Source organism: Trifolium pratense, linkage group LG2, assembly GCF_020283565.1.
Source record: "Trifolium pratense cultivar HEN17-A07 linkage group LG2, ARS_RC_1.1, whole genome shotgun sequence".
NCBI lineage: Eukaryota > Viridiplantae > Streptophyta > Magnoliopsida > Fabales > Fabaceae > Trifolium > Trifolium pratense.
In genome coordinates, this window is record NC_060060.1 from 12,300,931 (window position 1) to 12,322,335 (window position 21,405).

At 32.7% G+C, this 21,405-nt stretch overlaps 1 protein-coding gene and 1 long non-coding RNA gene across 2 annotated transcripts; both read right to left on the reverse strand.

Moving 5' to 3' along the window:
• Positions 1-330: 330 nt before the first annotated feature.
• On the reverse strand, positions 331-6,191 carry LOC123910385 (beta-galactosidase 3). The gene is made up of 19 exons (XM_045961482.1): positions 5,808-6,191; positions 5,572-5,667; positions 5,326-5,438; positions 5,130-5,196; positions 4,753-4,845; positions 4,451-4,594; positions 4,240-4,328; positions 4,049-4,154; positions 3,874-3,961; positions 3,623-3,741; positions 3,372-3,536; positions 3,032-3,207; positions 2,543-2,652; positions 2,351-2,460; positions 2,060-2,170; positions 1,859-1,972; positions 1,573-1,775; positions 1,148-1,484; positions 331-943 (listed from the first exon to the last, which is right to left on the reverse strand). Exons 1-19 carry the CDS (start codon positions 5,970-5,972, stop codon positions 818-820), a joined length of 2,532 nt encoding a protein of 843 aa, XP_045817438.1. The 5' UTR covers positions 5,973-6,191; the 3' UTR covers positions 331-817.
• Positions 6,192-18,852: 12,661 nt separating this feature from the next.
• On the reverse strand, positions 18,853-20,951 carry LOC123910387. The gene is made up of 2 exons (XR_006810204.1): positions 20,663-20,951; positions 18,853-19,055 (listed from the first exon to the last, which is right to left on the reverse strand). It is a non-coding gene; the product is annotated as an uncharacterized LOC123910387 (long non-coding RNA).
• Positions 20,952-21,405: the final 454 nt, after the last annotated feature.

Below are 21,405 nucleotides of genomic sequence, written 5' to 3' on the forward strand. Positions count from 1 at the left end.
GTGCTAGATTCAAGTGGTCGAGGGCATTCAAATCACAACAGATATGAGCGGAAGATCCAACCCTATGCACCAACCTCGGCTATACAAGATCCTTTTTTTTGTCAAGTAACCTATTGGCTAGAAATTCCACCCTCAAGGTGGATAAATGGGATGAGCGGAGTTCGAACCCCGGCCTCCTGCATATATAATGCAATATTCCTGCCTAGTGGCTATACAAGATCCTTTTAATATATGATTAGTAGGTTTGTGTGTATATGAAAGAACATTATTATTCAGCAACCAAAAAATGAGGAATGCCATTGAAGAAAGTAAAAAGCAGTAGAGTAAAAATGAATATAAGAAACAAAATGCATAGAATAATAGTGAACTTCCAACAAATGTCATGGTTACATTAGGATCCACTCCTAACTTTAACCTAAACTGGAGTTTAATCTACTCCAGTAAGACAAACAAAAACACATCATAGCAATGAACTTGCCTTTCTTTCCAGTGCCTATATCCAACTAAAACATATAGGCTTGGAACTATGGACTCCAAATTCACACTCACAAGGGTCCAATTTTTAGACCCTTGATTTCAGATTCACCTATCTAGCAATGACTAATTTTAAATTCGATCACATTAACATAACAACACTACTTAAAATAAATAAAAAAACCATGTGCCTTTGGCACAACATATAAGAACAAAGCTACTTACTACCCTAAAAAATACTATGACACTATCTATTCTACTCTTATTTATTCTTTCAACTTTACTTGCTAAAAAAGTCGCTGCAAATTACACTTAAAAAGGGTGCCGTGTGAACTAATCATCTTTAATTGGTAGTAGTTGGAGTGCAAACTGCTTCAACTGATAACCGCTTCAATACATTTGGACACGGGTCGTGCCCAAAGTTACTGTTTGATACTGTTACTATGCATCTTGGCTTTCCTATACATTTCTGTGTAAAAAAAAAAAAAAAAACAAAGAGTGTAAGCAATGTTATCGTCCAAAGAAATAGTTGTTATTTGTTAAGAAATCAATCATTGGCAGAAAAAAATGAAACTAGTCTACACTGCGCAACGGAATTAGAGAGGATCGTTGATTCAACTTTTAATAATAGTAAAAGTCGATGATTGTTAAATGAAGCAAATGGTTGAGTTACCTTCTCTAAGATGTCATAAGATGCAGAAGAATGACAAGCTCCTTGCTCATAATTTCCACAGGTTCCCAAAGGAGTTCCAAAACTTGCAAATTTAATGGAAGAAATAGCTTGGCCAGGATTGCAATGCAAGTGAACTTTTGGAGGATGAAAATCTTCTGATTTGCCATAGCTATCAATGTGCCAATTCTTAATATTTGGATGGTACTCTGATACATCAGCACACACACTGCTAACCGATCTCTTTACTAATGAAATTTTTGAAGGGTCTCCCCCAAGTTCCTCAAAAACAACTAACAGATTATGATTTGGCTTCAACCAAGATCGCGGTACATGGTACCTGAAACATTACGTAACCCATATATAAGGTACTTTTGGCCCGAGACAGTCATGCATCACCTACAATGTTAACAAAAAACAATACTTACCATCGCTGAGTTGGTTCACCACAACCAAGCTGGCACTTTGGAGGTCTATATGACCCGGCATAACTGCAGTCATTGCAACTTCCAGTAGCTGTAGCAGTCCAGTATCTTCCAATACTTATCCCATTAATCCATATTTGACCTTTACCCATACCGTTCATGTCTAATGCCAATGGCTCTTCTCCTTCAGGAGCATCGAAAAAAGTCTGAAAGGTTTACTAATCAGTTATTTTATCATTTTTGAGGTCTAGTTTTTTTTTAAGTCGACCTTAAGCACATTTTTTATTACCTTGTGCCATGTCAAAGGCTGATTCTTTTGTACAACTAACGCTGACTGCATCCATTCTACAGAAGAGATACCTTCTGGAGATTCAAGATTCATGGCCTCTCCTTTAAGTCCGACCTGTTTTAAGAAGAAACTGTCTTAACTGAAACTTCTTTGTGACTGGGTCAATTTAAGCAGCTAATGTAAGAGTTACGACTAAGCTACCTGGTAAGTCCATTTCTTCCAAGACAAGTCCAACTTTCCCTGATCAAATCCATGGATAACAACTGGACCTAGGATTCCCGTGTTCCAAGTCTCGAAATGTCCACCTACATTCTTTGACAGCAAAAAACAGAAAAGAATGATATTAGTATGTACTAAGTAGTAGATAAAGAATAAAAGTATAAAACCCCACAGTAGAATGATCTTGAGCACAAAAAATTAACTGTAATTTACAAAACCGCGATGTTAACTGCAATAGAATTTCAGAAAATTAAGGTGGAAAACAAAACTTACTGGAAGTCCAACAGCAACACTGAGCAAAGCTATAGTATTTGTTCCAGCACGAAGATTTACATCACCGGTATATCTGAATCTCCTATCTTCCCTTGTTCCATAGGCAGAACCTGTTTTCAATCATATATATTATGTTTCCTTTCACTTTCAGATGGAAACAAGACCTAATAAAGAAGCAAACAAACCACATACCAGTAAGTTGACCATTGATAAAAACATGCACAGCATGGCCAGTGGACTGAACAATGAGACTGGGGTGTTTGCCTCCATGGAGAAAGGATTCGGATGATTTTACATCAACACTGTAGACATATTGGCATGAAATAAATTAGTACAGCAAAAAATGGTTTTTAAATCTCCTTCGTTTAGCAGCTGGAACCTTCGACATTCAGTCAAAATGTCAAAGTCGTGCAATTATAGATGACAATATTCGATAGAGCATCTAGATATATCAACCATTTATATACATGGTTGATGCAAATTGCAAGTGATATATAGTGTGCTAGAAAAAAAATGTAAGAGAATTGCTAAGCATTGTCGATGTATGTGGGATGAAAATAAAGAATGACTCTTCTTTCTTCAACTAGCTAGGGAATCTAAAAGCATAAATAATTTCCAACAGTAGATGACGACAAAATCACTTAAGGAGGAAATGAAACAACTTATAAAATCAAATCTTACCTAGTTATATACCAAAGATAATCACTTGCATCCCGTGTTACGTTTATCTGTTCCAAGAGACCGGAAGCAGTGATTGTATTTGAAGAGCTAGAAGAAGTATCTTCATCGAAACTCTCCCATGAGAACATGTGAGTATTTGTAGGCAACATTTGCATCTGAGATGTTTGCACTCCAACCTAATACAGGAAGAAAATGAATTCAGCGGTTTTACAAAATGCTAAATTGTTAAATCTCGTTGAATGGAGATGTTGAAGGTGAATAAATTGTGTCTAGGAAGCATAATTGTGATCTCTTAGTATCAAAGTATGATGATTTCATATCTGAAACTTTTGTTACATACCTTAGCCGTGTTAAAAACAGCATTTCTACAATCCGGGAGGATGCTGACGGACCAAGGAGGTAAGTTATAGTGCATATTGTTGAACAACACTCTAGCAGAGGATTTAGAGTCAAAGTTTGAGAGAAAAGCAGCGCAATCCCCAGATTCTGTTGAGTATACATAGGCCTGTGAAAGGATGAATACCCAATAATGTCAATAAAGGAACTTACTGATATCAATGAAAGCAAAAAACTTTTGAAAGTAAGTTAAACCTGTTGGAAGTTTCCTAATGAGGTAACAACCGCATCAGTTGAAACTAAAGCTCGCTCACACATCTTCACAGCCTTATGAAGCTCCTTAAGGTGACCATACTTTGGTTGCCTAATCAAACCTGACAATATTTTTTGCAACAAAAAGTATTCGGTCAATATTTTTTTGAACTCAAAATTGTTTATTCATGCATAAGAAGCAACTAAGAAAAAGAACGATTATGGTCTGAAGTTGCATAAATTGTAGCTCTCACCATATTCATCTAGTGGAGCATCATAGTCATAGCTGGTAGTGATAAAAGGGCCTCCAGCTGTGCGGCCAAAATTGGTTCCTCCGTGATACTGCACGAACAAGGTAAGTTACTCAAGTGGCTGTCATGAATTCATCGCCAAAATTTGTATTGTTTAAATCGGTATAAGAAAACCAACCATGTAGTAATTTACAAAGGATCCTCCTTTTTGTATGAATCGAGCTACTGCAAATGCCAAATCCTGAACAGGTCTTTTGTGAGTTGGACCTCCGAATTCTGTAAACCTTCATGTTTCACAAAAAAAAAAAAAATTATACAAGTCCATTTCCGCAATTCCAAATTATTGGAGTAAACTATAAAAAGGATTACCAGCCACTCCATGCCTCTGTCCACATTGTAGGCTTGTAGGGTTTATTGGGAGCAAATTTGTCACAATAAAAGCCATTGCAAGTGTTTATCTGTCACATAACAGGAAACAGATTAATTTATCAACCACATTCCAGAAAAAACTTAATACATTACTACATGTTACCAGCGCATAATGTTAACAACCTTTAAGGTGGAGAGTAAGAATACATACCACTGGATCTGGAGCATCGTCTTCCTTGCACATAACCCATGGAACCCCAGTTCCCATTTCAACGGCCATTTTTGCAGCCCAGCTCATATAATTATAGCCAACAGGTCCAAGCATTTTACTTTGCACGCCATACTCGTTCTCAATCTGAAACAACATAAAGTGTATGTATCGTTATTAATGTTCCTACAAAGCTAGATCTAGAAGAAAAGTTTACAACAATTAGTACCTTTTCTAAAAAATTATTAAAGGGAATTTGGTAGTTTACAAATACACAAAAAGCAAATTAACAATAGAGGTTATACCTGAGAGAGAATGATAGGGCCACCCTGTGATTCATAGAGACGTTCACTCTTCATCATTCCCACAATCTTCTCGGTAAACCCTTGCATTGCCTTCTGCAACACCATACATTTAAAATAAAAAAACTATGTCAATTGAATGAATGAAGGAATTTCACAAACTTCTTTCTAATTTGGCACTAGTCATATATTTTTGGTCATAACCCTCCTGTTGGCGGAGGAAAAGGCCCTAGTAATCGAAATTTCGTCAATAAAGTTTGCTTAAGGATTGTTGCAAGTCGCAACCAGGGTTCGAACTCGAGTACTCCCAATCGGTATTAAATGCTTGAAGGCAATGTTCTAACAAAAAAAGTTATTAAAGAAAGTATATAAGAAGAAACCTTAAAAGGCTCATTGTCTTGTCTAAAGCTTATGCCTGGAACATACTTGAGCCAAACAGGAAATCCTCTGCACATGACAAGAGAAAATTATTAAACAAGGAAACATAACCCACAAAAGACCAAACCAACAATTTTTTAAGGATTTACTCAACAACCAAAAAAAAAAAACATTTTTTTAAGGATAAATAATGAGTACCCAAAATTCCATTCAGCACAAACATAAGGTCCAATACGAAGATGAGCATATAATCCTGCTTTCTGTACTGTCTTAATAAACCTCACTAGGTCATTTCTTCCTTCAAAATTGTACTGCATTGAATTCAATTTCATCAAGTGTGCACAAAAATAGTAAAAAAAAAAAAAAGCCTAAAACTCAAATTCAACAAAGAAAAAAAATTAAGCAGGACAAAATTAACAACTTGAGAGAGTGAAAGTGAAGTACATTTCCAGGAGAAGGTTCGTGAACATTCCAAAAGACATAAGTTTCAATTACATCTAAACCTCCTTCTTTAGCCTTAAAAATCAGATCTTCCCACATCTGCAAAAGGGTCATTACATTTAGTTACAAAATTCAGAAAAAATAGGTAAAGTTTCAATTTTTATTTTTATATTTTCTTAATTTAGAAAAAATAAAGTTGAAAATGAAATAATTATGAAAAATGGGAAGATAAAACATACATCTGGGGTACTTCTAGGATAATGTATGGAACCAGAAAAAAGGATTCTTCTTTGGCCATTGATGATAATGGCTTTTCTGTCATAAGTGACATTAGAGTAAACAACTAAGCATAATGTGAAGAAAATGAAGAGAAAGAGAAATTTGGAAACTGAGTTAGTTTCCATAATTTCTTAAGCAAATTCTGTTGATGGAGACTGAAATGTAGGTAGGATCACAGACAAAGAATGAAGAATTATGGAGAGAGAGAGAGAGAGAGAGAGAGAGAGAGAGAGAGAGAGAGTGGAAAAAAGGGGTTATGGTATCCTATGAGAATGGTGAAGGGGTTATGGTGACAGCACAACAAAACACTCACTCACACTGTTTTTTGTTCTAACGTAAGAGACTCTTCCTACGAGATATGTCACGATACCGATATGATACGACATCGATACGAAAAAAATTTCAAAATTCCTGATACGATACCACCGGAATACGTTATTTAAAAATTAAATTTAAAATTAAATATATAAATGCACAATATATAAACATAACTAAAATTGATAATCATAAAAATTAACATTCAAATTACTCAAAATAAGAAAACAAGTTACAATTACATATATTAAGTTAAGTACTACCCAAAAGATGATGGGATGGGTAGCTTAACTGGTTAAGCTAGTTGAGCTAAGGGTTAAAGAATTAGAGGTCCAGAGTTCAAGTCATGACAAGGAGAAAAACTAATAAAGACATAGTAGTTGGTAACATCATACTCTAACATTCAATACTTAAGAGAAAATACAAATTGTATCAGTCTCCTCTCTTGCGTTTCTATCATCAAAGAACATTAATTGCCCAATACTTTTTCGATCGATACGCGTATCAGAGAAGTATTCGACAAGTATTGGTTATATTTTATTTTAAAAAAAAATATTAATTGTCGATACTTCTCCGATACGTGTATCAGAAAGTATCGGTATCGAATACGTATCGGACACGATAATTTGTCATTTTTAGAGTATCGGACTTTCCAACTTCCTAATGAACAGACAATATTTTTTACTAAATTTTGTTGTTGTAATAATGATTAAAAATAATGTATGTAATGAAAATGGTAACAGTTGTTGTTCCAACTGTTTCAGAATTCATTCAACACGCTCATTCCTAGCCACAACCACAAAGTGTCGGTTAACACTCCTACCTACCTGTGACCTTCTTATTTTTTTAAAGGAAAATATTAACATGGGTTGTAAAATGTTTTACATAGAAATATTCGTTTGGTATTTATGTAATTAACCTTTTTTGTATTATTTAATATTAATTTTTTTTATTTAGATAGTTTATTGTATGCCAATTACTCTTTTTTAAAACACTACAAGTGAATTATGTTTTTAATTTTTATCAAATATAGTTTTTTTTAATAATAATTTTAGAAAATATGGATAATATATATTGTTAAAATGACCCCTTTTAGAAGAAAAAAATAACCCCAACCTCTATAAATAATATTTCTGATATTATATATAAATGAGGGCTTAAAGTCCAATATTTCTCATATTACTCCAACCGAACTACATACACATGTAGAATAGAAGGTGCTCTTGGTCTGGCTAACGAGTGTCCCCGGATATTTTTTAAACATTTTATTTAAAGAAATTTTTTATTCAAAAAGTTAAATATTATGATTTTCAATACATTGACTTTACAAATTTCCATAAAAATTATATAAAAATTTACTATTTACGGTCTTTAAAGAGTGTCTCGGGAGCACTCGGTGGTATATGCCTTATTTTTTTTGTTTTTTATGAACAAATCAAAATGAGATATATATTAACAAAAAATAGTCTACTCAACACAAGATGTGCTAGATAGACTACCAAACTTTACAAATAGTGACAAAAGGAAATACAAATAATCATACAAGGCTCAAACATAGCAAAGGACTAGACCACCAACTATGGTAGTTTGAGACTAAAGTAACACTCGTTGTCTTCAACCACCTATAGGAAAAAAGTTTGATCTTATCCAAAAACTGATTAGAAGCACTGGTTAAACCTCTGAACAATCTGTGATTTTTTTCGTCCACACAACCCAAACACTAACAAGTCAAATGAGCTGCAAAAAAGACCGACGCGTTCTAGAATCACCGGCTGAGAGTGCCTTATTTTTTTGTAGAAGAAGGAGCTCCCTTTAATTAAGGAATAATGTCATACTTTTCTTTCCTTTTGTTAACCTTCTAATTTTTATGGGAAGTTGAAAAGTTTGGCTAAGTTATTAGGAATGTCTAACTAAGAATTGTTATTATCTATAATTGAACTCGAGTTTTTTTAAATAATTCATTTTAAAAGAAAGTTTATTAACCACTTAAGTCCAATATTGTTATGGCTTCATAAAATAAAATGTCATACTTATGAAAAACCATGGCCCACTCATTGAATGATTTTCGATGTGAATGTGAACCTAAAACAGAAAAAACCCATTAAACTTAAATGGTTGTATCATGTGAACCAACGGTGAGCCGATCAATTCAAGCTCTTTTCTTACTCCTTTGAGAACGGCCATTTCCTATCCCCACACAATTTCAATGTTGAACATTTTTTTTTTCTTCTAAAAAAATACTAGTGCTACTTGGGAGATAACAAAATAAAAAATATAAAAGAAATAATTATTAGAAATTAAACAAAGTAAAATGTCCTCATTGATTTTGTTATATGGTTCTTCTACTTCTTCTCCAAACAAAAATAAATAAATAACAAAATTAACCATAATATTATAGACTAAATAAATAGATAAAAGCCTAACATCATTTAGTCAATTTATTTTGCCTTTCAAGTGATGATACCAAACTCCTATAAGTTCTACCGCTTCTTTTTGTCTCAATTTTCCACTCATTAGTTAGCATAAGTTAAGGGGAACTTGTCGTATTTTAGTTTGGCCGCTACTAATTAATTTATGTCCATTGTCTATATGTAAATTTTAGGTAGGGTTCCATTTTTTCCTTTTTTTTTTTTTGGACAAATTATGTGGGGTTCATGGAATCATGTTCAAAGCATTGTATAAAAAAACTCATTTTCTTATTGTCTATATGCATATATTGTTAGTGGGGGTTGTTTAAGTCTTACAAGATAAGTAAATCTTATGATTTTAATTATATTTTTTACTTATAACTTAGATGATTAGACACACATAAAATAGTGTAAGTATATGAGACATGACTCTTAATGGAGATAAGTATGCTAATCTTTCATTCCACGAGGGGATGATCAATTTATGTTTTATTATTTGCAGGCTTTGGATGAATATCTTGATTAGAGATAAAGAGTTAAAGATCGTATACGTTATTTCTTTACCGAATATTCACTTTTTTCCTTTTGTATAAAATCACTAAAAAAAGGCAAAGAAAGATAAGTAAAGCAAAAGTACTTGTTTGGTTGCTTTGTGTGAGGTGATTCTCCAATTTCTATTTTGACATCATGATCCTCTAATTTTGTTTACTACTACTAATAATAACAATCCATTATTAAGTCACATTGCATGTGCTCCTCAATTAGACCAATGTCAAACAAACGATTAAGCATGACAAAACCGGTACCATAATTGGTTGGTAAGTCATAATATTATCATGTCCCGGAAGATGCAATCTCCCACATGGTCATGTTTTGGTTTGTCAATATTTGAAAGCCACACACCATTTCCGTTTTTGTATCATCTTCTAAATTATATTTTTTAGTTATCGTATAGTATAAAGTTTTTGCAGCCATTTAACGGTAAGAAATATCCGTCTACATTTGTGTATATAAGGTAAAATTTTATCTCTAGATCATTTTTTTCATACTACTTGTCGGGTTTTTTTTTCTTCCATATATCTCATATACTGGATCACATAATTTGGTTTTAAGATCAGTTCTAACATCAAGTAGTTGCAGCTTTTTCCGATCGTAGTTGTGGCGTATCAAACCGTGGTCATCGTTGGGCTCATTTATCTTATTACTTAGATATTAAAAAAATTTGGAACGTTACTTAGATAAATTATAAGTGTTGATTATGATGTTCTCATTTAGCATACTACGTTTTTTTCTTGACGACGTATCGTCACACTCTCTAATTCATGCCTATTTGAGTAACATTAGATGCATTTTAGTAGGTTTTAAGCAATAAATTCAAGAGAAATCTACTCGGAAGCATGATTACTTGTTCTTCAAGAAAGCAGGAAAATACCAAGTTGAACTACGCTGGGGGCGTGATGGACCACGCGCCGCGTAGGACCTGCACCAGAGATGACCATTTCCTGCTACAATTACGCGCGGCGTGGGGACCTACCACGCGCGGCATAATTGCTGGACCAGTGAGGGGTTTTTTCAGCTTTCTACGACGCGCGGCGTGAGAGGAGGATGACGCGCCGCGTGATGGCCAAGTTGTACTACGCCGGGGGCGTGAAGCCATCACGCGCGGCATAATTGAGCCAAGATTGAAGACCAGTGCCTCTGATTATGATCACGCGCCGCTTGATGCCGTTACACGCGCGGCGTAGTTTGAGGATTTGCAACCACGCGCGGCGTGGTTGTGTTTATTATATATAGAAACTTCATTTTTCTGGTTCAGGAGTTCGATTTTCTGCGACTGTTCATCTGCATTCTGTGATTCGGAGCGATTATACCTTTTGGATCCTGAAACACACTGGATAGCTTCAAGATTCTCAACTGAATGGCATTCAAGACCATGACGTTGAAGCTCGGAGCTGAACGAAGCACTATGAGGAGTTGATCTTCTCATAGAGGTAGGATCTAGGATAGCTTAGAATGCAGTTGTTCTTATGTAATCTGCTGCGTAGTGTGGAATTACTCTTGTAATAGTATTCATTTAATGCAATTATGAGTTTAATGCTTTATGATTCTTGATCAGCTTTATAATGAACTTAGATTTGAATCACGTATGAGAATATTGATTTAATTTCTGAACTGAATGCATTAAGCACTTGAGTGTTTCCGGTCGAGAGATTGAAACATAGAGTGTAGCGAACGATCAACGCATTTTCAAATACTTCGTAGTCGGTAGCTTACATCCGAGAGATCGGAGGAGTATCGACAACGGATAGAGTGAATTTTGACAAGAGATTGTGATTCACCATATTGTTGATCTAGTTGTGAATACTTGAGTGATTCCATGTGATATGTTAGATTGCATGTGATAAACCATAGACTAGGCGATTCCGATGATTCTACCTCACTTTTCTATCATTTGAACTAGCACATTTTCTTACCGTCAAAATTACTCAACCAAACCCCCATTTATGTTTGCTTATTACATTATGTTTATAGACACGAATCTACTTGTTTAATCGCGCAATCCTTGTGGATCGACAACTCTTTTATTACTACGTGGCGATTTTCATACACTTGCGAATAGGTCATCAGTTCTCTTTCAACGGATCTTCAAGAGAGAGATTATTTTTTGTCAAATGGTTTATAGTGGTTAGATTCACATATTTTAAGTGTAGAAAAATAGAGGTTTATGGTTTAATCTTCAGTTCTGCAATATTAGCCGAGTCGAAACATAATATTTTTCTCTTATAACATAATAAATAAGAATATTTTGTATAAAAAATAATTTAAAACGTGTCTTATATAAAAAAAGGACAAATAAATCCAATAAAAAAGTTAACAACTAAGTTTTTTCTTTGGGATAATAGGACTAAGTTTTTTCCTTACAATAGTTAGTTACCAAGTTTAATGGCGGAAAGAACGGGCGGAGATTGGAATTTTTAAGTCCAAAGGAATGAATGAAGTGGGGGCATTAGCCACACTCTATTTGTGATGCGATTATTTTGTAGGCCACCTACTTTATTTGCTTATATTACATCTAGCCTTAGCTTCTATTGGACTTGAAGTTTCATTTCACAACAAGGATACTACTGTATATTACTCCCTCCCTCCCTCAAAAAATAAGTGCCGCATTTTATTATTGTATATTTGTTGATGCATAATTTTGAATATTAATATATTTAATTGTGTAATATTAAAATTATGAAGGAAAAAAATTATGAAAAATTGATATTTTAAAAATATTCATCAAGAAAAATCTAATAAGATCTTACATGTTAATATTTATTTTTATATAGTTGTAAAAAAAAGGTCAAAGTAGTTTATAAGAATAATGCACACAGGCCGTTCAAAAAAAAAATATAAAATAAAGTATACAATTAAACTGTGATTAAGTCTAATTCAATTAATTAAGAGAGTTTCGTGATTAATATTACCATTTTGCACTCTCTTCTTTGGAGATTAATTCCTTCAACCGTACGTAAGGTTGATATAAAAAAATAGTGCACTTTTTTAATCAGCGAACCACTATGCAATTGCTAGTCACATTACATTTGAAACCTATAAAAATATAAAATAGTGATCTCTCTTTTGACGATGATAGTGGAATGGATTAGTGTTGTTATTCTTATTTTTTTAGGTTATATTTTTCAATTCATGGTATAAAGTTTCTCATCTAGAAATTAAAATAATTTTTTCTGTCCTTAAAAAAAAGTAAGAAATTAAAGTAACGCCTTTTGGTCGATTATGTTGATATGCGTTCCTTTCAATAATTAAACTGATTGATTTCTCAAACTTCACTTTCTTCTTTTGGCGGGACCTTGATGGATTTAATGGCGCCACAAAAACAGGGCTTTCTTTGACTTAATTATGAGCATGCAAATTGCAAAGTTCAGCAATGTATAAAACTGTTAGGCTTAGGTATCATAATGAGACTAAATGTTGGCTTATAGCTTAGTTTATATCGCAAAGTGCAGCCTAGTGGTTGGCTGGCATTAAGTTCTAAATACAAGTTCATTTTGTTTCTTTAATTAAAATATTAAGTTAAAGATTCATAGTTACAAAATGATAATAAAAATAACGTGTTTCTTGAATTTTTTGTCTATATATTTAAAAATTGACTAAAGATTCATAGTTACAAAAAGTTTGTGGAGTTTACCCTACTCGTGGGTATTTTGACTATATATTTTAAAATTGACTAAAGATTCATAGTAACAAAAAGATTGATAATTAATAGTAGATTGAATAATAGGATGAGTATGATAAGATTTTATCCTAAGCAATAATTGTTATATATAGATATTGTTGAAGTGAAATAGTGGGAGATTCCAAGTTCTAACTTTGACCATGTATATAAGATACAAGATCCCTACCAATTAAACTATCCTCGTGGGGGAGTAGATCTGCTTGATGTATTTTCTTTGTGGAAGGAGATTAGTTTCATACAATTCAAACATCCTGTATTGAGATAAACAACTATTTTAGTCTATTAACATGTGTGAGGGGAGGGGGTGTTGGGAAAAACCGGCATAGAGAAAATAAAAGAACGCAATCAACAACACAAGAATATAACGTGGAAACTCCAAAACCGGAGAAAAAACCACGGCCGTTGTCAAAACCGACAACCAGAGAATAAACACTATGTGAAAATTGTTACAACACATAGACTTCACTCTCAATCACCCCATGCCCCAATACACCCACACTCTCCAAAGTAAATATTTGAACTACATCTCAAATACTCTTAAACAAGAGCATAAGAGAAAAGCAAAAAGACACAAATATAAACTTAAAGTGTTTACAAGTGTTACTGCTTGGTGCAATTATAAACAAAGAACTTAGGTCCATTATATAGCTTTGATTTCCTTCTTGCTTCACAATTCTAAGCGATGTGAGACTTTCAATAGCTATTTTTTAACCTCCTTCTTTTTCTTCATTAGCAATGTGGGACTTACATTGCAATCAATCCCAACAATCTCCACCTTGATTGTAATGGTCTTCAATCTTCATTGTCTACACCGACAATCATTATCTTCTGCTTCCATTGTCTATACCGACAATCATTGTCTTCACCGACAATCATAATTCTCATTGTCTATACCGACAAATTAAATTATCATACTCCACCATAAAGAGTATACTCCACTTGGAACTAAATCATCCCAAGAATTTTCTTCACTTGAAACTAAACAATCCCAAGATTTTTCTTCACTTGGAACTAAATCATCCCAAGATTTTTCTTCACTTGGAACCAAGCCATCCCAAGAATTTCATCTCGAAACCTCGCTGAAAATTTATGGTGCAACTTCCATGTTGGCTTTCTCTGGAAGTTCATCAGCCATCGAGATAACCGCGTACCTTGCATCAATGCCAACCAATGCCTGCACGCTATCATCACACACCTTGCATCCATGTCAACCGATGCCCATGTGTCACTTGAACAACTTCAAACATCCATGAAACCACCTTCAGGCCATTGTTAGGCTCCAACAATTCCGGTTTAGTTACATCACCTAGTAAACCTTGTTTCACTAGTCCAACTAAACTCATGTCACTAACAAGTATCCACCCGAAGATCCACAACTTAACCAAAACATGAGAATCACCACTAGTAACAGATGCATAACCAATAATAGTAGAACTATTTAACAAGTATCTACCTACTATCTATGCATCAAAGTTCAAGAAAATATCTCGCATTATGTTAAAAGAAACTCACCCATACCTTGAACCTTACAAGCTTTCCGTCACCGAGATGAACAACTCCACCTTCAACTAGCTCTAGGGATTCAAAAGTATTTCTTCTTCAAACACATGTGATAGGAGCTTCCAAAGTCCATATGACTCAACACTCCACCGATTCTCAACTTCCACTAGCACCTTCGCATCCTCATAATAAGTTGTTGTTTCAGACGTAACCCGAGTATTCTTAGCACCGCCTCTCCAGACTGATGTTGAGTATTATTACCACCGCCTCTCCAGGCTGACCTTGTGTAACCCTGATTGCATCAGCACATCCTTGACTTTATTTTTCACAAGCCAAACATGATTCTTCCATCAATTTTCTCTAGCCTAAACTTCACTGCGGAACTCCCTCTCCCTGAATCAAACCAAGAGCTCTGATACCAGTTGTTGGGAAAAACCGGCATAGAGAAAATAAAAGAACGCAATCAACAACACAAGAATATAACGTGGAAACTCCAAAACCGGAGAAAAAACCACGGCCGTTGTCAAAACCGACAACCAGAGAATAAACACTATGTGAAAATTGTTACAACACATAGACTTCACTCTCAATCACCCCATGCCCCAATACACCCACACTCTCCAAAGTAAATATTTGAACTACATCTCAAATACTCTTAAACAAGAGCATAAGAGAAAAGCAAAAAAACACAAATATAAACTTAAAGTGTTTACAAGTGTTACTGCTTGGTGCAATTATAAACAAAGAACTTAGGTCCATTATATAGCTTTGATTTCCTTCTTGCTTCACAATTCTAAGCGATGTGGGACTTTCAATAGCTATTTTTTAACCTCCTTCTTTTTCTTCATTAGCAATGTGGGACTTACATTGCAATCAATCCCAACAGGGGGTTGGGTTTGGCGACGACCTCTTTTTGTTTGGGAGGAAGAATTGTTGGAAGGTTGTTGTGCTCTTTTATAGAATGTTATTTTGCAGAGTAATGTATCTGACAAGTGGTTATGGAGGACTACTCATTCAAAAAAAATTCTCAATATTTGTAATATGTTTGCTGCATGGTGCATTCTTGTTTCATATTCTACAATGATATCAAATAGTAAACTAATTAAATACCAAAATAAAATATCCAAACAATTTGGACAAAGTATACAAAAACTAGCTGGCTAACCGTTTTTTATTTCTTCTATTCAATGTTCTACTCAGTCAAAGCATGATATATTAATAGTACAATTTTCATGCTGAAACCGTCAGTAACGGGGGGTGCAAATCTTAATACGGTGGCTTAAATTTTCTCATCGGGGACCAATAATACACACATAATATATGTATGTGTGTATTTTTTTATTTATTTTTATTTACACACATAATATATGTTTGCCAATTTAATTTTAGGTGTTTTTATGATAGTAAAGTCTACGATCATTGACTAAACTAAAAAAAAAAAGTCTACGATTATCCATATTCAAACTCAATTATTCAAATTTAGCAAAACAAAATTTGACCGACGTGTGGTGAATAAAAGTCAAAGCCTTAAAATGCACAAAAGTATAGGATAGCACGTGGTCCTTCATAGTACTTACTAGTAGATTTCTAACAAATTTTAGTTTTATCTGTAAAAAAAAAAACAAATTTTAGTTTTTTAAAAAAACTTTAAAATTATTTGTTCAAAAAAAAAACTTTAAAATTATGGAATTTGAGATCTCAAATTTTTCATTTCAATCAAATGGAGTACTTATTAGTGAATGTTGCGCTCAATAATGGCTATAATCTCGTTCATTTTACATATCGGTAATACTTTTAAATAATATCATAATATCTTCGATCTATCGTAAATTTGAGGAGATATATTAGATTATATTATTATGCATGTAAATATGTTTCATCTGTTGAAAAATAAGGGACCAGACATGACAACTCCTATTGTACTGTGTTTGATTTTAAAATTGTTTTTGTTATTAGACAAATTGAGGATAAAGGGACAAGACAAAAACTAAAATTTTTGTCTTGCACATACCAAAATAATATTTTGTCCACCAAACATCTTACAACATAAAGTTTGTTCAATACATTAAACGTTTGTCTCATGTGTTGCTCTGTCTTCTACTGTCATGTACTGTTCTGTCCAGTACTTATATTTTACCAATCAAACGGCCCCTCCTTAGTCTTTTATAATATTTAGTCTATATACTCTATTGTAATTATTGTTTCATTAAGTTTTGCTCATATGATTGAAACGCTAAACTAAAAGGTGTTCTCTTTTCCTTATTGTTCTTCTCTCTATTTCTATATATGTTTACCGTCGTTAACAGATACAATTCATGAAATTGTACACAATAATTAACTTTTAATCGGAATTTTTCTTGGCGAGTCACTTTCCCAAATCAATCATACTTTTTTTTTTTGACAAAATTAGTAGAATTCATTTGAATTTTTAGTCGGTTAGAAAGTTTTATTGAGAAAAGCATATATATATTTTTTTTTATAAAATTGAGAAAAGTATATTAAAAAAATGTGTTGCTAACTAGCATAACTTTTTTTTTTTCCTTTTAATTTCAACGTGAAGATGGCGAACATTTTGGGGATGATAGATAAATAAAGGTTGTCTTGATCTTGGTTTATCAACAGATGGGAGATATCATCATATAGTTTTTTCATATTGATGTAGTAACCCTTTAAAAATAGAGAAGTACTCCAAAAAAATACTTTTAGTCAAATGCCCTAAGCAATTGTCTTTTCCCCTCTGGAAGAGTAGTAGAAATCTCTCTTGTGTCATCATTTTGATAAATTGTTTGCATCTTATATTCGTGCCAAACTACTCGTGTCAAACCCAAGAAAAATCTTGAAATGTAAGTTACTTTGAATTGAACTTGAATTTGTCAATTTTAACATCTATTATCAACGTCTCTTTGTCATAGGTACCCTTGCTTCTAAATTATGTGGGTCATCTTGTCATAAAAAAAAATATATCATGTTCCTCTTTTAGTTAAAATAAAATGCAACAAATTAATATCTTTTAAATGGGCATGCACCATATATAATTTTAGAATATTTTAACATCAAAATGAAATAGTATAAATAAAAAAAGAGTTCAAGGAGTGTACTCAAACTAAAATACACGTAAAAGAAAAAGAGCTCAAGAACAGCTAAAGACAAAATATCATATTGTCTCGTGCTTAAGAAAAATCTCATGCTTAAGAAAAAGGAACGGAGTGGCTATTGTGATTCTTTTTTTGTTGACAATTGTGGCTTGTGATATTAGTGATCACATAATTTAAAATGAGACTTTTAGCTCCTTGTTTGTCACATTTTATTTCTTTTAGTCAAAACCTATGATGTCATTTTAATAAGAACTAGTTTATTTAAAATGATATTTTTAGCTCCTTGTCACATTTTATTTCTTTTAGTCAAAACTTATGAATGTCATTTTAATAAGAACTAGTTTAAAGGCTCGTGTCATGGACATTTATTCGATATTTAAGTTTGTCATTATATTATAGTAGAAAATTTATTTAGAATAAAATATTTAAAAATTTGTTATATAATATTGTTAAAATATAAGTGAAACTTCTATCAAAAAAATATACGTGAAACTATTGTGCTATTTTTTGTAAAACATATTAAATGAATAAATTTGATTATAATTATCAATGATAAATTATCCAATTTTCTATGTATCTGTCACAGATAATAGTCCTGTGTATATTGTATTATTATTATTATTATTATTATTATTATTATTATTATTAATAGTTAATACTCCCTCCGTCTCAATCTCAATTTGATTGACACAGTTGATTGTTTCATGCATATCGATGCATAACTTTCACTATATTTTTGATATTTTGAAAATTATAAAAATTGTATAATAGTAAAAATTATAAAAATTTGATATTTTGAAAATACTCATCGAGACGAATCAAACAACATTTTACATGCTAATATTTATTTTTGTTTATTAGTAGAAAAATAAGGTCAAAGTAACATGTGTGAATAGTGCAAACAGTCAACTGTGTCAATCAAATTGGGAGGGAGGGAGTAGTATTTTTTTTTTTTTTTATAAAAAATATTGTTTATATTTCTATTTCTATATTATTATTATTATTATTATTATTAACAGTTAAATTTTATGCATATTTATCTTATTTTTTCTATAACTTTTTTTATTGACTATTTTTTTTAATATATTATTGAGTTGGTCATATTGTATCCCAAGAAAAATATTACCTAATTTACCTTCAATATGTAACAAAAATAATTGTCTTCATTATATATATAAGTGATTTCACTCTTTAGCTAGCTTCTCATCAAGATCCAAAAATTACTTATACGCACTTGCTAGCGGTAGTTTAAAATTATTTATGCACTTCCTTTTTTTTAGAATCAACCAAAGAGTCGCATATATTAAAAGAAATGACACTCTGTAACACCCTTAATTTACACCTTTATTTTATTCGTGAAAAAGTTAATTTCATTTATTTAATAAGGATGTCACACTTACTCAACGTAACTATGTCCTCAAATGATTAGAAATTATGCAGCGGAGAATAAAAATTAAACCAATAATATAGGTTTCAAAGTCCGAATTGAAAATATTGAATCAAGTGACATAGTTCAATTGTTATAAAAATGTAACAACATAATTAAATAAAAGTTTCTCCCAACAACATCCTAACAGAGCGACTCCAAATAAATAGCAAAGCAACAGCGATCCGAACACACCATCTATGATTCATATCCTACCTGAAAATCTACGGTTGCACACCGTAGGGCCAACCCAGAAGGGGGAATGTAAAGGTGAGTCAAAATACATCAAGAAAGTAACTGAATTAAAACAACGCAATACTAACAACATCATAAACAACAACAACAAGACCACCTAAGCGGATGGCCACGCACATTCGTCAGTCAACCACAATCATCAATCGTTAATTAACTAAAGAGAAATAACAACATTTAAATAAATAAATATAATTAAAATGCATGCAATGCGCCTAGACTCGCTACATGCATGTGGTACCAATAGCAACGTCATTTCTAGTTTTACATCATAGAGGATCAACATCATTATAAGCAACGTCATTTTCAACTTCATTAGGCAACGTCATTTTCAACATTATTTATACAACTTCAATAAGCAACATCATTAGACATATGAATGAATGCATGTCATGTTATAATAAGCAACGTCAATAGGCAACATCATTTAACAACTTTGATAGACAACTTCATCATCATTATAACAACATCAATAACCAATGTCCATAAGCAACTACAACAATAACAATTACAACATCATAATTTCGGCACAACTCCAACATCATTAAAATAGATAATTCAACATCGTTATAACCACGTAACTCAACATCATTATTCAACGAAACGACAATTCAAACTACACAATTACTATCAACGACTTAAAACAACACCGATAAACAACAATTATTAGCAACTTCGATTACAACACTAACTAAAACTTCATAACTCAATTAATCATTCACTCCTCTCCAAAACAACAACCTATTACTCCTTTTTAACAGGACTCATAACCCAAATCATCTTGATTTAGTTTACCGACAAAACGTATGAATTTTAAGTCAATTTAATTAATAAAAATTAAGAAATAAATTCAAATCTTAATAGCATATAAAACCAGGGAGAGTGAGGTATACCAGAGGGTTCCAAAATATTCAAAATACCCTTCATAAAATTTTGGGAAATTTTCACTGTTCATCGTCTTGTTCACCCAGTTCACGGCAAAACGGGTCGCTCAACCCGGTTCCTCGACCCGACTTGTTCTCTGTCATTTTTCAACGAAAAACAACATTCTTTATACTGTTTTGATTCCCATTCAATTTTAGAAAGATAACCGGTATTTATTTTTAGAAAAGCACTCAAATCAAATGTTTTACATAACAAAAGCTTCACACGAATTTTTACACAAAAACTCCATTGATGGTTGTTCAAAAGCTTCGGTTTTGACATTCTCTCGACTTAGAAAAATCCTAGAATCGCTTTAGAATCGTATTGGATGCTCAATACGTTATAAAATGTTTCTTTAGAATTATCCTCAAAATCCCAAAAACCTCATTATTTGAATTTCTCAAGAACAACACCAATCCATGGTTTTATTTTACTCAACATCGGAACACGAATTGCAGCAACAACAAAAGCATAAAAACATTATCATAGCAAATTATGAAATCGAAATTAAGAATAAGTATTGAAACAACAACAACAACAACAACATCACATAATGGTAGGAGGAAGTATAAGAACAACAACTTAAGCACATACATAATCAATACAAAGTATGTCTATTGAATTCAGAGTTTTCAAGAGTATAAAGCTCCCTTACTTGTTTTTGCAGTGATTTCCCTAAGGTTTGAGATCGAGTTCCTTCTTTCCCTTCATTATCTTCTCTCCCACGTGCATTCTCCCTTTCTCACACTTGCACTCTTAATTTTATTTTATTTTTATTTTTATCAGAATGTTGACTATTCCTATTTCCTAACCTTCACCTATAGATTAATGCCCAAGGACAATGACATTATTATTGCAAATAAATTGGTTTAATGAGAATTAAAATTATATTTATTCTCCATTATTCTCATCTATACTATTTTTCCATCTCCACCCCCCATATGCTCTCAACACCTCAATATATAGTTTTCTACTTCTTTTTCTTCTTTTAATTTTTATTTAGCAACATCATTATTTTTTTATTTATCAATTACTTAATTATTCACCACACAAAATAATTAAATAAATTATTCGTCACCCCAAATAATTAAATAAACATCGTCAATCAACACCACAACAACTAAATAATTAAATAAAATGAATTCTAATTTTTGGGGCGTTACAACTCTCCCCCACTTAAAAGATTTTCGTCCTCGAAAATTATCTGAAGAAAACAACGCTAGATAAAATTCCTTCATTCGACTCTCTCCGACTCCAGTGCCGCATCCTCACTAGTAGGTCCTTCCTAGACTACGTTCATCGTAACGATTTCTTTGTTCCTTAGGTGTTTCGCCTCTTTACCTTCAATTTGTAACTACACGAATTCCACAGTCAGATACCTTCTCAATTGCACATCAT